This window comes from Chlorocebus sabaeus, unplaced genomic scaffold (assembly GCF_047675955.1).
Source record: "Chlorocebus sabaeus isolate Y175 unplaced genomic scaffold, mChlSab1.0.hap1 unalloc_scaffold_1488, whole genome shotgun sequence".
Lineage (NCBI taxonomy): Eukaryota > Metazoa > Chordata > Mammalia > Primates > Cercopithecidae > Chlorocebus > Chlorocebus sabaeus.
In genome coordinates, this window is record NW_027327288.1 from 1 (window position 1) to 16,421 (window position 16,421).

At 36.4% G+C, this 16,421-nt stretch overlaps 1 protein-coding gene across 1 annotated transcript; it reads left to right on the plus strand.

Moving 5' to 3' along the window:
• The first annotated feature begins 3,144 nt into the window (after positions 1-3,144).
• LOC140711081 (ankyrin repeat domain-containing protein 30B-like) lies at positions 3,145-16,338 on the plus strand. The gene is made up of 6 exons (XM_073014000.1): positions 3,145-3,211; positions 4,662-4,752; positions 9,328-9,356; positions 9,450-9,522; positions 11,691-11,752; positions 13,209-16,338. Exons 4-6 carry the CDS (start codon positions 9,462-9,464, stop codon positions 13,347-13,349), a joined length of 264 nt encoding a protein of 87 aa, XP_072870101.1. The 5' UTR covers positions 3,145-3,211; positions 4,662-4,752; positions 9,328-9,356; positions 9,450-9,461; the 3' UTR covers positions 13,350-16,338.
• The last annotated feature ends 83 nt before the right edge of the window (positions 16,339-16,421 follow it).

Here is a 16,421-nt window from a genome sequence, read left to right on the forward strand (position 1 = left end):
CATCCCTCCCCCCTTCCCCCTCCCCATGATAGGCCCTGGTATGTGATGTTCCCCTTCCCGAGTCCAAGTGATCTCATTGTTCAGTTCCCACCTATGAGTGAGAGCATGCGCTGTTTGGTTTTCTGTTCTTGTGATAGTTTGCTAAGAATGATGGTTTCCAGTTGCATCCATGTCCCTACAAAGGACACAAACTCATCCTTTTTTATGGCTGCATAGTATTCCATGGTGTATATGTACCACATTTTCTTAATCCAGTCTGTCACTGATGGACATTTGGGTTGATTCCAGGTCTTTGCTATTGTGAATAGTGCTGCAATAAACATACGTGTGCATGTGTCTTTATAGCAGCATGATTTATAATCCTTTGGGTATATACCCAGTAATGGGATGGCTGGGTCATATGGTACATCTAGTTCTAGATCCTTGAGGAATCGCCATACTGTTTTCCATAATGGTTGAACTAGTTTACAATCCCACCAACAGTGTAAAAGTGTTCCTATTTCTCCACATCCTCTCCAGCACCTGTTGTTTCCTGACTTTGTAATGATTGCCATTCTAACTGGTGTGAGATGGTATCTCATTGTGGTTTTGATTTGCATTTCTCTGATGGCCAGTGATGATGAGCATTTTTTCATGTGTCTGTTGGCTGTATGAATGTCTTCTTTTGAGAAATGTCTATTCATATCCTTTGCCCACTTTTTGATGGGGTTGTTTGTTTTTTTCTTGTAAATTTGTTTGAGTTCTTTGTAGGTTCTGGATATTAGCCCTTTGTCAGATGAGTAGATTGCAAACATTTTCTCCCATTCTGTAGGTTGCCTGTTCACTCTGATGGGAGTTTCTTTTGCTGTGCAGAAGCTCTTTAGTTTAATGAGATCCCATTTGTCAATTTTGGCTTTTGCTGCCGTTGCTTTTGGTGTTTTAGACATGAAGTCTACCCAGGCAAACAGGGTCATGTGCCACATTTTCTTAATCCAGTGTGTCACTGATGGACATTTGGGTTGATTCCAAGTCTTTGCTGTTGTGAATAGTGCCACAATAAACATACGTGTGCATGTGTCTTTTTAACAGCATGATTTATAATCCTTTGGGTATATACCCAGTAATGGGATGGCTGGGTCAAATGGAATTTCTAGTTCTAGATCCTTGAGGAATCACCACACTGTTTTCCACAATGGTTGAACTAGTTTACAATCCCACCAACAGTGTAAAAGTGTTCCTATTTCTCCACATCCTCTCCAGCACCTGTTGTTTCCTGACTTTGTAATGATTGCCATTCTAACTGGTGTGAGATGGTATCTCATTGTGGTTTTGATTTGCATTTCTCTGATGGCCAGTGATGATGAGCATTTTTTCATGTGTCTGTTGGCTGTATGAATGTCTTCTTTTGAGAAATGTCTGTTCATATCCTTTGCCCACTTTTGGATGGGGTTGTTTGTTTTTTTCTTGTAAATTTGTTTGAGTTCTTTGTAGGTTCTGGATATTAGCCCTTTGTCAGATGAGTAGATTGCAAAAATTTTCTCCCATTCTGTAGGTTGCCTGTTCACTCTGATGGGAGTTTCTTTTGCTGTGCAGAAGCTCTTTAGTTAGATCCCATTTGTCAATTTTGGCTTTTGTTGCCATTGCTTTTGGTGTTTTAGACATGAAGTCCTTGCCCATGCCTATGTCCTGAATGGTATTACCTAGGTTTTCTTCTAGGGTTTTTATGGTATTAGGTCTAACATTTAAGTCTCTAATCCATCTTGAATTAATTTTCATGTAAGGAGTAAGGAAAGGATCCAGTTTCATTTTTCTACTTATGGCTAACCAAGTTTCCCAGCACCATTTATTAAATAGGGAATCCTTTCCCTGTTTCTTGTTTTTGTCCAGTTTGTCAAAGATCAGATGGCTGTAGATGTATGGTATTATTTCTGAGGGCTCTGTTCTGTTCCATTGGTCTATATCTCTGTTTTGGTACTGGTACCATGCTGTTTTGGTTACTGTAGCCTTGTAGTATAGTTTGAAGTCAGGTACTATGATGCCTCCAGCTTTGTTCTTTTGGCTTAGGACTGTCTTGGCAATGCGGGGTCTTTTTTGGTTCCATATGAACTTTAAGGTAGTTTTTTTCCAATTCTGTGAAGAAACTCATTGGTAGCTTGATGGGGATGGCATTGAATCTATAAATTACCTGGGGCAGTATAGCTATTTTCACAATATTGGTTCTTTCTATCCGTGAGCATGGAATACTCTTCCATTTGTTTGTGTCCTCTTTTATTTCACTGAGCAGTGGTTTGTTGTTCTCCTTGAAGAGGTCCTTTGGGATGTACACTAGTACTGTTTATTGCCTATGAGAAACCAATATAATAAACTATCTTTAAAAACTATTCTTATGCATGTTTAAATATTTTACAACAGGTGTGCATAGTCATATTTAATATGTAAAATATTTTTCAACTTCTAATACGTATGTGGTGGTACAATACAATTTTTGGCAACATTGTTTTTCGATAAGCGTTATAATTTTTAGAGATATCCATAGTGGACACAATTAACTGTGTTTTTAAATATTAGGTGGCTTATAAAATTCCATTGTATGAATGTACCATAGTTAACTACACAATTTTTATGCTGATAAATAATAAATAAAAATGAAAACAAGCAGATTTCAGTCTTTAAGTTAGTTTTATATACTGAATTTTTAGTTATTGGAAGTTAAAACTAAAATATTTAAAGTATTTCCTTGTGCAGTCATACATTCCACTAACAATTCGAACTGTGACCCACACATTATAGAGCTACAGTGTTGCGACTTGTCAGATCTCTGAAACCATTCAGGGTACACTTCTAAAAATGAGTGAAAATGGTGACATACCAAGGTATGATTTGGTTTCTTGGACCCTGTGCATGAAATGTGAACTTTATGGATGTAGGGATCACAAGTTAAATATAATTTTCTGCATTTTAATGAATGATATAACATTAAATGTCAGATTTTTTAGATTTAAATTCTAATGGATTGACTACAGAAGTAGTAATTGTAATCGACAAAAAGAATATACGAGCTACAGAGGAAAACACCTCAGATTCGTGAATGAAAGTAGATTTGTATATGTTTTTAATGTTTATAGTAGAGAAAAGTTCTCATGAATGTATCTGTGATTAACCTTTTATAGCTCAGAAGTTCCCATCACAATCCAAACAAAAGGACGATGAAGAAGATCGTTTGGATTTTGAGGTACTGTGTAGAACTGATTTTTAAAAATATTAGTATTGCATGATACAAAAACATAAAATCAGAGGCTTAGACTTTCTCACCTCTGCATATGTCACCCCCAAATTATGTTTGATATTTTTCAGAATACACTTAATAGAGAATTTATGTGCTAAGTAGATCACTGCTTCATAGTGAAATTCTGCTAATTTCTAGGATTAATTTAAGAAGCCAGTGGGGTACAGTGTAAAAAAAAGGCTTAGAAGTCACTAGAAATTCACATGGGATCTGAAGTAAGTTTGTCTAAAAGCAAAAGAATTATACCGGGTCCAGCTGTGGGCAGATTTATGACTCTGTGGTATATCTAGATGTACAAAATTTCTAAATGGATTCATAGAGAGAGAGTCTACACTGCACTATTCTAAAAGTTGGTACCTGAAAAGTTAATGCCTGGGACTTGAATGTGTGTATTGACACTTCTATATTGTACAGTATAGACCTGAGGGAACATTTCAGGAGAAAGAAAAGTGTGAGGAATAGGAAACCTTGTGGGACCATAAAAACAAGAGTAGTGGTTGAGTAGTCTTTTGAAAAATATACATTATTTTCACAAATAGAACTCCTCGAGTCCCTTTATGGCAGGCAGTCAAGTTGCAGCAGCATGAGCGTCAAACAATAGTGATGTATTTTAAGGTCACAACTGTGGAAAGACATGGAAAATATCTGACCTCTTAGAAATAAGCAGCTCCTGCCTGGTGGTAACAGCAAAGGGTGGAGGGCAATAGACAAGGAGATTTCATCTGATTTGTCATCAGACAAAAAGAATTTAATATTTGCTTGCTTTCATTTATATACGACATTTTTTTTCTTATTGCATTTACATTCTATTCAAGCACTTTTTCTATCAGCATAATTTTGTTAAAAACATGTTGCTTGTTTTAAGCTCCAATTTACCAAAATGAAGAAGCATTTTCAACATCTGTGCATACATTACATGACAGACTCTCAAAGTTCTCTTCATGACATGCATCATTTTTAACACTAAACGATTCTCTGATCATGAATAGTTTAAATGTTTAATGCGGTATATGTTATGGCAACTAGCAAGTGTATTGTATTTTGTTTGAAATGTCGTGTTTATTTTTGATAAGGACTACAACACAAGCTAGATATTTTTAAGAGAGTTACTTTTTGAAATACGCAGGAGTGAATTATTTCGTGCATGTGACTTGTTTTTCCTTCTCACTAACCAAGTTCATTGCATCATGAACGTAAAGATAAGCTTGATATAGAGAGCGTTACGTGAGGTTTTCTATCGAAATGTTTTGGGTTTCAACACACATCTGCTCTTAAGTCGAATTGCTTGTCAAGTAGGAAACTGTGCTTTTCAAAAAGATTTTAATTAGGACATTTTGATACTCTTCATTATTGGGATTTCTCCGTTGAAATTATTTATTGATATTACTTTTAACAGAATTTCCTTGAGAATGTTTTACAGAATGATGAATGTTTACCCAAGGCTACACATCAAAAAGAATTCAGTAAAATAAGTGGAAAATTAGAAGGTAAGAACCATTTTTATTTAAAAAGACATTTGACCAAGTATTTCTATAAACAGATGAGGAAGGATATCCCCAAATAGCCGAAGAAAAGTACCTCCTAAATGCAAAGCATGGAAAAAATGTGAAGTGAAATTGTGATAAATTGTACTTCTTATCATGTGTTGGCAACAGATTACATTGAGAGTGCTGAAAGGAAACGGAATTATTAGTTTGAATTCAAGATATTCCAAGACCTGAGGAAAATGAGAAAATAAGAAAGAAGATAGTAGTAAAAGAGGAAATGAAGACTGAGAAAGACAGACAGTACACAGAGTACAGGAAGGAACGAGAAGCAGGTTTATATAATGCGGGATGGTAAAATGAAATGATTCTTTAGGAAAAGATCGGGTATGGTTAGAAATTTGGGAAGAATCTAAAGTGACCTTCCAATACCAAAAATTACCAGAGAATTAGTGCAAAAATACTGTGACTCTTTCCAACTTTCTCAGTGGTGGGAAGCCGTGAGGGATGGAAGCACTTCAACATGGAGAGCTGTGTTGTATTTGCAGTAGGTGGGAATAAGCATATATGCACGGCCACACGTGTATGTAATTTCTCATATACACTCCATATAGACCAGAAGTTTTCAGACGTTAGAAAATCAGCTGGAAACCTTGTTAACAATTCACACTGTGATTCAGCCGACTAGGGATTCTGCATTTTTAATAAGATGTCAGGTGATGTTGTTGCTGGTTGTCCTTGGACCTTGCTCTGAGTAGCAAGAGGAGAGGCCTTTGGTGGGAGAAATGTGGAGGAAGAGCAATCGGATATAGAAGGTGAAGACAGAAAAGGGTCAGGAGAAAGCATTATGTTGCTCTTATTTTTGAGTACATTTTTAGCCAGAGAAGAAGAAGAAGAAAGAAAATTCAGAATGTTTTACTTGAATACTTAAATTGTTGTTATACGTAGCTACTGTACTGATGTTAATATAGAAAATGTTCTTGATATTTAAGAAGTCTGTTGCAACTAAATTTGAAACAAATATGTCAATATTGAAAGCGTATTTGCTATTCCTGATGAGTTTTGTACATCTTCCTCCGTGAGTGGATCAAGAAATATTGAGATGGCTAAGCTACAAATTACAAAAATGTTGGCATACCATTATACCATCTGGGTATGAAAATCAGTGAATATTTATATTGAGTATTATTCTCTAAGTATATATCCAAGCTGATCAATTCATTAACACTTTCACTGAGGAGATGTGAATTCTACATCCAATTGAACTCTCATCTGAACGGTGTACCTTCTCAATGACAGGACATGGTAAAGAGCATGATGAATGCTTGCAATACAATGATATATATTATTTTAATGTGTTGCGTTGAGGACACAGCGTAGCATTCTCCGTCCAGCTGTTGCATTTATTTTCTCAGTGTCATGATTTGCTCCTCTGATTCAAGATCACTTCTCTCCTCATCACTCAGCATATACATATTGGTATAAACACTTTTTGCAAACATCATATATAAATGGTTACACCGTGTTCTTGTCATTCCACAGCAACTTTGTTTTGTTCGGCGATTAGCTCGCCTTTAATTTATTTTAAGATTTCAGGCCGGGCGCGGTGGCTCAAGCCTGTAATCCCAGCACTGTGGGAGGCCGAGGCTGGTGGATCACGAGGTCAGGAGATCGAAACCATCCTGGCTAACACGGCGAAACCCCCTCTCTACTAAAAAATACAAAAAACTAGCCGGGCTTGGTGGCAGGCGCCTGTAGTCCCAGGTACTCGGGAGGCTGAGTCAGGAGAATGGCGTGAACCCGGCAGGCGGAGCGTGCAGTGAGCTTAGATCCCACCACAGCACTGCAGCCTGGGCGACAGAGCAAGACACCATCTCAAAAAAAAAAAAAAAAAAAAAAAATAAATAAATAAATAAATAAATAAATTAAAAAAAAAAAAAATTTCAGGCCGGGCGCAGTGTCTCACGCCTGTAATCCCACCACTGTGGGAGGCCAAGGCTGGTGGATCACGAGGTCGGCAGATGGAGACCATCCTGGCTAACATGGTGAAACCCCGTCTCTACGAAAACATACAAACATTAGCCGGGCTTGGTGGCGGGCACCTGCAGTCCCAGCTACTCGGGAGGCTGAGGCAGGAAAATGCGAGAACCCGGGAAGCAGAGCTTGCAGTGAGCCGAGATCGCGCCACTGCACTCCAGCCTAGGCGACAGGACAGCACTCAGTCTAAAAAACAACAACAAAAAAAGTTTTCATAGTGTGCATATTGCATGTTCACGTAGCACCAAGATTAATTAGACTCTCTTCGTGATGATTAAAAAGCAACATAAATATAATTTGAAATGCCAACAAGCCTTTCTTTAAGTGTATGTCCTGCTTCATGCTATATTAGAATTTAAAAGTGAAGTATTTAATATACAAATATGCACAGCCATACATTTCAATGGCCATTAAAAATGTGGCTCACTAATCTTTAGGGCTATGCCATGTGACCTGTCCTGACTCTAAAAAATCTCCAGCGTATCCCTTTATAAAAATAAAAGTAATAAAAGAAAATAACTAGGGTAGTATTTCCTGGATTGTGAACTTCAAGGAAAATCAGATCACAATCCAGAAATAGAGTTTTCAACCATACCTAGAATTCCTAAATTCCAAGTGATAAATGATTCCTTGATGATGAGATAGCTCTGAATGTTTCATCTCTACCTGTTTTACTTTTTTATCTTGTCTTAGAAAGGTTAAAGCCAGCTATTTTCTATATAAAGGAAAATATTTTGGTTACATATTCATTTCCTATCTCATGGCACTCTGCTGTCTTTGCCCTTAGTGAGGATATACATTTATCGTATTTTTACCTAAAACAAGCAGATGAATTAATGGTATCAATTCTCATATCTGAATTTCTGAGGTTTCTTCAGTGCTTCAGACGTAAGTTTTAAAGATATTAATGACTTGAGAATGACCTTCTCATTGTAATTAAAGCAGGTTTTTATTTAAAGCGTATCGGATACAATTTTAAGCACTTTTTTTCTAAAACACATGCATGCAATATGATCATGCATATTTAGCCTTAAAATGGTTAGACATAAATTTGATGTGTTTAAGAGGGTTAATATCCCTGAAGTGCCTTAAATTGAGAGATGATCAATCATCTCTCAAGGGAAACAACATGTATAAATGATTTTTCTAAATATATTAAAGTATGTCATAGTGAAAAATAAAAAAGTAGAGAAAACTGAGAGATCAAGTGTATTTTATTAATATTATTTGATGAAAGGGATGTATTTCTATGTGAAGGAAATGTCTGTTTTTTCTTGAAGCTAAGTGTTGTATAAGAGCTTTTTCAGCACAGTAGTTTAACAACTCATATGGTATAGCAAATAGAATAAATTTTAGCAACAAAGCAATTGTAGAATTCATTCCTTGAACGCTGAAATTGTTATTTTTAATAACCATTATTCTAACATTGCAACACACAGGTTCATGATATGTAAAAAGTCTTTGGAAATTGACTTCTAGTTTTTGATACTTTCATATTAGGTTTTTTGTTTGTTTGTTTGTTTTTTCTTTTTTTTGAGACAGAATCTCGCTCTGTCATCCAGGCTGGAGTGCAGTGGCATGATCTTGGCTAACTGCAACCTCCGCCTCCTGGGTTCAAGTGATTCCCGTAGCTCAGACCCCCGAGTGGCTTGGGTTCCAGGCATGTGCCACGATACCTGGCTGATTTTTGTATTTTTGTGGAGACAGGTTTCGCTATTTTGGCCAGGCTGGTTTGGAACTCCTGGCCTCGAGAGATCCGCCCTCCTCGGCCTTCCAAAATGCTGGAATTACAGGCATGAGCCACTGCACCGGGCCTGGATTAGTTTGTTGATGGGTATGCTTTGATCTTTTTGTATAAGTGGATCAGGAAATTTTAAGAGGACTAAATGAGAGAACCCCATAAATGTAAAAATACTCATATTTCACACAGGTACAAAAATGAACGTATTTATTAACTATTATTCTATAAGTAGATATTTATGCTGATAAATTTAGAGCATTCTCTGCAATGATAAGTGAATTGTACCTTGGAACCCTCATCGCAAATTTGCAATTTCTAAACTACAGGACAAATTGAAGAACATAAGAGCTACTTGTAGTATTTTGACATAAGTGTTTCTCATGTGTTTCCTTAACTGTATACCATAGCATTCTACCATCAGCTTGGACATCTCGTTTTTTTTGGGGGGCGGGGGGGTCATGACTTGGTCATCTTACTGAATACAACTTCGTTCCTTACATAGCAGCTTACTCCTACTGGTATTAGGATTTTTCTGCTTTAGTGATTGTCACTTTAAATATCTTTTCACTGTGGAAATCTTCACAGCGTGTTTGATGACATTTTTTCGTTAAATTTTCTTAGGGATATTTCTGTCACGTTGGCATGTTAACAAAGACAATAACCCAAAAGACCCCACAACCTAGTGTAATCCCTTTTCCATCCAAGCATGAGGATTCATCTTCATATTCACACTGTGTGAATGTTTGGTAGGCTTTGTCAGGCTTGCATATTATCAATTATATATGTCCCTTTTCTTTTAGAGTCTTCTGATAAAGATGGTCTTCTGCAGGTAACAACTTTTCTATTTTTATCTTGAATATTAACTACATATTTTATGAAGTATACATTATATATTAATTATTTTATTTCCAAACCCATTTAGCCTACCGGTGGAATGAAAGCTTCTCATCCAAATAAAGCCTTAGAATTGAAGGACAGAGAAACAGTCAAAGCAGGTAAATTTTGTAGTTTTAATTTTACTCTGGAAAGAAGAACACTAAAATATTTGAAATGCTGAGAGCCCTTTTATTCCCAGTGTTGTTTTCTTTTCAAAATTTGACGGGAAATCTTGGTCCAAATAATGCCAATGTTTGTATGTATGTTTGAGAAAATGCCATTTAGAAGCCTAAGATTAAGAGTTTAAAAAAACATTCTGCTTAACCTCATGTGGTTCAACTTTAATGTCCTGATAGTATAAAGTTTCCAATTTGCAATTTCTGTACGTGCTTGGTTTTCAGGCAGGTGAATTTTGAGACTGTGAAATATTTGCAGTGGTTCAAACGCTGATTGGAATTCTGATCTTAGAGGAAAGTTTCACTTGCTGACATGACAGTTGTGAGTGTTGTCACTCTGAGAATCGAAAGAAAATCAGTTTCTGTTCTTCTGATTCGGTGACTGAGTGGGTGTGTGGGGTGTGTGTGTGTGTTTGTGTGTGTGTGTGACTTATAATTTTAAAAAATCATGACTTGATGGCTCTTTGCTAGACACAGTGTTTTAGAAGAGTGACTCTAAAGCATTTGAGTCACTTTTTATGCTACTGTAATTAATTGCCTAGAGGTACAAAACAGCCTGAATTAGTTTTGGTTGTCATTCCCAGGCACGTTTGAAACATTTTACACCAGGCTGTGCACGGTGACACATGCCTGTAATCCTAGCGTTTCGGGGGACCAAGGCGGGCAGATAACTGAAGGTCAGGAGTCCCAGACCAACCTGGTCAACATAGTGAAACGCCATCTCTACAGAAAATAACCAAAAATCGCCGGTTGTGGTGGTGGGTGCCTGTAATCTCAGCTACTCTGGAGGCTGAGGCAGGAGAATCGCTTGAACCTAGGAGGCAGAAGTTGCAGTGAGCAGAGCTTGTGGCACTTTAGCCTGAGTGACAGACTGAGACTCCATCTCAAAAAGCAAAGGAAGGAACAAACAAAACCTCACAGCGTATGTGTGTGGTTATAGACTATGTGTAGAATTTGTTTTCATGTCTTAAATTTTCTTTTTTCTTTCTTTTCCTTTTTTCGAGAGGGAGTCTCGCTCGCTTGCTCGCTCTCTGGCCCAGGCTGGGGAGCAGTGGCGGGATCTCGGCTCACTGTAAGCTCTGCCTCCCGGGTTCACGCCATTCTCCTGCCTCAGCCTCCGGAGTAGCTGGGACTACAGGCGCCCGCCACCACGTCCGGCTAATTTTTTGTATATTTTAGGAGAGACGGGGTTTCACCATGTTAGCCAGGATGGTCTGGATCTGCTGACCTGGTGATCCGCCCACCTCGGCCTCCCAAAGTGCTGGCTTTACAGGCCGGAGCCACCACACCCGGCCCCAGAGTCTTTTTACACTAGTCCCACTTATTGTCTAGAAGTGACCAATATTCTAAACTACTTTTTAAAACAATTCTGATGCATGTTTAAATATTTCACAACGTGTGTGCGTGCTCATATTTAATATGTAAAATTATTTTTTCAACTTCTAATGCGTACATGGGTGTACAGTGTAATTTTTGGCAACATTCTTTTGTGATCAACATGATAATTTTTAGAGACACCCATAATGGACACAATTAACTGTGTTTTTTCATATTCGTTTGCGTATAAAATTCCCTTGTATGGCTGTACCATACTTAACTATACAATTTTTATGCTGATAAGTAATGAATAAAAATGAAAACATGCAGATTTCAGAGTCTTCGAGTTAGTTTTATCTACTGACTTAGATAAGTCTCTACTGTAATAGAAATTGCAGTGTCAGTCAAACTAAGTAATACTACAAAATGAATATGTACAACGAAATGGGAGATTATAGGTAATTAAAGTTTCCTGAAAGAACAGCAAGTATAGAACTTACTGTGTTTCATGGGAGAAGAGAAAATGACTGCTTTGTAAATAAAAAATTCATACGAGTTAGTCAAATTTCTTTTTTTCTGCATTATAATGAATGCTATAATGTTAATTTTCAGGCTTTTTAGATTTCAATTCTAACGGATTGACTATAGAAGTAGTGACAGTAATCGACAAAAAGAATATACTGTCTATAGAGGGAGAAAACTTCAAATTTGTGAATGAAAGTAGATTTGTATGTGTTTCAAAGTTTACAGTAGAGAAATGTTCTCATGAATGTATCTGTGATTAACCTTTATAGCTCAGAAGTTCCCATCAGAATCCAAACAAAAGGACGATGAAGAAGATTATTTGAATTTTGAGGTACTGTGTATAATTGATTTTTTAAAAATATTAGTGTTTCATGATACGAAAATATAAAATCAGAGGCTTAGACTTTATTTTCTCACCTCCGCATATGTCCCCCCCCAAATTATGTTTGATATTTTTCAGAATATGCTTATAGAGAATCTATGTGCTAAGTAGATTACTGCTTCGTAGTGAAGTTCTGGTAATTTCTAGGATTAATTTAAGAAGCCAGTGTGGTATAGTGTAAAAAATAAGGCTTAGAAGTCACTAGAAATTCACGTGGGATCTGAAATAAGTTTGTCTAAAAGTGAAAGAATTACACTGAGTCCTGCTGAGGACAAATTTATGATTCTATGGTATATCTAGATGTACAAGAGTTCTAATTGAATTCGTAGAGAGACAGTTTAAACTGCAGTATTGTAAAGGTTGGGGCCCGAAAAATTAATGCTGGGAATTGACACATTGACATTTCTTTCTTGTTCAGTATAGACCTGAGGGATCATTTTAGGAGAAAGAAAAGCGTGAAGAATAGGAAACCTTGTGGGACTATAATAACAAGAGTATTGGTTGAGTAGTCTTTTGAAAAATATAAATTATTTTCACAAAAGAACTCCTCGAGTCCCTTTATGGCAGGCAGTCAAGCTGCAGCAGCATGAGCGTCAAATAATAGTGATGTATTTTAAGGTCACAGCTGTGGAAAGACGTGGACAATGTGTGACCTCTTAGAAATAAGCAGCTGCTGCCTGGTGGTAACAGCAAAGGGTGGAAGTCAATAGACAAGTAGATTTTATCTGATTTGTCATCAGACAAAAAGATTTTAATATTTGTTTGCTTTCGTTTAGACATGACATAATTTTTCTTTCTTACTGCATTTACATTCTATTGAAGCACTTTTCCGATCAGCATAAATTTTGTCAGAAACTCGTTGCTTGTTTTAAGCCCCTGTTTACTGAAATAAAGCAACTTTTTCAACATTCTGTGCATACATTATATGACAGACTCTCAAAGTTCTCTTCATGACATGCATCATTTTTAACACTAAACGACTCTCTGATCATGAATAGTTTAAATGTTTAATGCGGTATGTGTTATGGCAACTAGCAAGTGTATTGTATTTTGTTTGAAATGTCATGCTTATTTTTGATGAGGACTACAACACAAGTTAGATATTTTTGAGAGAGTTACTTTTTGAAATACGCAGGAGTGAATTATTTCGTGAATGTGATTTGTTTTTCCTTCTCACTAACCAAGTTCATAGCGTCATGAACGTACAGACAAGCTTGATGTAGAGAGTGTTACTTGAGGTTTTCTATCAAAATGTTTTGGGTTTCAACACACGTCTGCTCTTAAGTCGAATTGCTTGTAAAGTAGGAAACTGTGTTTTTCCAAAAGAGTTTGTTTAGGAAATTTTGATACTCTTCATTATTGGGATTTCTCCGTTGAAATTATTTATTGATATTACTTTTAACAGAATTTCCTTGAGAATCTTTTACAGAATGATGTGTATTTACCCAAGGCTACACATCGAAAAGAATTCGATACAATAAGTGGAAAATTAGAAGGTAAGAATCATTTTTTATTTAAAATGTCATTTGACCAAATATTTCTCTAAACTGATGAGGAGGAATATCCCCTAATAGCCAAAGAAAATCACCTCCTAAATGCAAACATAGAAAAAAACAGAATTGAAATGGGTAGTAAATTGTACATCTTATCAGATTTTAGCAACAGACTACATTGAGAGCGCTGAAAGTTATCTGAATTATTAGTTTGAATTCAAGATATTCCAAGACCTGAGGAAAATGAGAAAATAAGAAAGAAGACAGTAGTAAAAGAGGAAATGAAGACTGAGAAAGACAGACAGTACACAGAGTACAGGAAGGAACAAGAAGCAGGTTTAATATAATGGAGGATGGTAAAATGAAAGGATTCTTTAGGAAAAGATCGGGTATGGTTAGAAATTTGGGAAGAACATAAAGTGACCTTCTAGTACCAGAACTTACCAGAGAATTAGCTTAAAAATGTTGTGACTCTTCCCGTCTTTCTCACTGGTGGGAAGCCATTAGGGATGGAAGCACCTGACCATGGAGAGCTGTGTTGTATTTGCAGTAGGTGAGAATAAGCATATATGCACGGCCACACGTGTATGTAATTTGTCACATACACTCCGTATAGACCAGAAGTTTTCAGACGTTAGAAAATCAGCTGGAAACCTTGTTAACAATTCACACTGTGATTCAGCCGACTTGGGATTCTGCATTTTTAATAAGTTGTCAGGCGATGCTGATGCTGGTTGTCCTTGGACCTTGCTCTGAGTAGCAAGAGGAGAGGCCTTTGGTGGGAGAAATGTGGAGGAAGAGCAATCGGATATAGAAGGTGAAGACAGAAAAGGGTCAGGAGAAAGCATTATGTTGCTCTTATTTTTGAGTACATTTTTAGCCAGAGAAGAAGAAGAAGAAAGAAAATTCAGAATGTTTTACTTGAATACTTAAATTGTTGTTATACGTAGCTACTGTACTGATGTTAATATAGAAAATGTTCTTGATATTTAAGAAGTCTGTTGCAACTAAATTTGAAACAAATATGTCAATATTGAAAGCGTATTTGCTATTCCTGATGAGTTTTGTACATCTTCCTCCGTGAGTGGATCAAGAAATATTGAGATGGCTAAGCTACAAATTACAAAAATGTTGGCATACCATTATACCATCTGGGTATGAAAATCAGTGAATATTTATATTGAGTATTATTCTCTTAAGTATATATCTAAGCTGATCAATTCATAACACTTTCACTGAGGAGATGTACTTAAAATAAAAGTATGTACTCCCACACATTTCGATAGCCATTACAAATGTGGCTCACTAATCTTTAGAGCTATGCCATATGCCCTGTCCTGACTCTAAAATCTCCAGTGCACTCCTTTATAAAAATAATAGTAATTAAAATCATGGATAAGGTTGTATTTCCCTAGTTGGTTCCTCTGTGTGGATTTTGAACTTCAGGGATAATCGAATCACAATTTAGAACCGGAGTTTTCAACCACACCTAGGATTCCTAAATGCCAAGTGATAGACGGTTCCTTGATGATGAGATAGCTCTGAATGTTTCATCTGTGTCTGTTTTGCTTTTTTGTCTTGTCTTAGCAACCAGGTTAAAGCCTGGTATTTTCTTTACAAAGGGAAATATTTTGGTTACATATTCATTTCCCATCTCGTGGCATTCTGCTTTCTTTGCACTTATTCAGGATGTACACTTATCCTATTTTTACCTAAAACAAGCAGATGAATTAATGGTTTCAATTCTCATATTTGAATTTCTTAGATTTCTTCAGTGTTTCAGAAATAAATTTTAAAGATATTACTGAATCTAGAACGACCTAATTGTAATTAAAACAGGTTTTAATTTAAAGAGTATTGATTATGATTTTAAGTACTTTTTTTCTAAAATGCATACATGCAATATGGTCATGCATATTTAGCCTTAAAATGGTTAGACATAAATTTTACGTGTCTTAGAGAGTTTGTATCCCTGAATTGTCTTAATTATTGATCAATCATCTCTCAGGGGAAACAGCATATATACTTGGTATCTTTAAATATATTACAGGATGTCATACTGAAAAATTAAAAATAGGGAAAAATTAGAGATTAAGCATGTTTTATTATTATTTGATGAAAGGAGCTATATTTCTGTGTCAAAGAAATGTCTGTTTTTTCTTGAAGCTAAGTTTTTTATAAGAGCTTTTTCATAACGCTAGTTTAACAACTTATAGTAAAACAAATAGAATAAGTTTTAGCAACAAAGCAATTGTCGAATTCATTCCTTGAACACCAAAACCATTACTTTCAATAACCATTATTCCAAACTTGAATTACGCAGGTTAATGATATATAAAAAGGCTCTGGAAATTGACTTCTAGTTTTTGATACTTTCATACTAGGGTTTTTTTTTTTTTTTTTCTTTTTTTGAGACAGAGTCTCGCTCTGTCATCCGGGCTGGAGTGTGGTAGCATGATCTTGGCTCACTGCAACCTCCGCTTCCTAGGTTCAAGTGATGCTCGTAGCTCAGGCTCCCAAGTAGCTTGGGTTCCTGGCATGTGTCACCATACCTGGTTGATTTTTGTATTTTTTGTGAAGAGAGGGTTTTGCTATTTTGGCCAGACTGGTTTGCAACTCCTGGCCTTGAGACATCCACCCTCCTCAGTCTTCCAAAGTGCTGGAATTACAGGCATGAGCCACTGCACCGGGCCTGGATTAGTTTGTTGATGGGTACGTATTGACCTTTTTGTATAAGTGGATCAAGAAATTTTAAGAGGACTAAACTAGAGAACCCCATAAATGTAAAAATAATCGTATTTCACAGAGGTACAAATTAAATTTATTTATTAACTTTTATTCTATAAATGAATATTTATGCTGATAAATTTAGAACATGCAATGATAAGTGAATTGTACCTTTGAACCCTCTTCGCAAATTTGCAATTCCTAAATTGCAGGACAAATTGAAGAACATAATAGCTACTTGTAGTATTTTGACATAAATGATTCTCATGTGTTTTCTTAACCATATGCGACTGCATTTTGCCGTTAGCTTTGACATTGTTTTGTGTGTGGGGGTGAGGTGTCATGACTTGGTCATACTAAATACAACTTCTTTCCTTACATAGCAGCTTACTCCTACT

Coding starts and splice junctions, on each gene's coding strand:
- LOC140711081 (XM_073014000.1), top strand. CDS start 9,462: ATGAAAGCTTCTCATCCAAATAAAGCCTTAGAATTGAAGGACAGAGAA. Junction 9,523..11,690: donor CAGAGAAACAGTCAAAGCAG/GTAAATTTTGTA, acceptor TAACCTTTATAG/CTCAGAAGTTCCCATCAGAA. Junction 11,753..13,208: donor AAGATTATTTGAATTTTGAG/GTACTGTGTATA, acceptor TACTTTTAACAG/AATTTCCTTGAGAATCTTTT.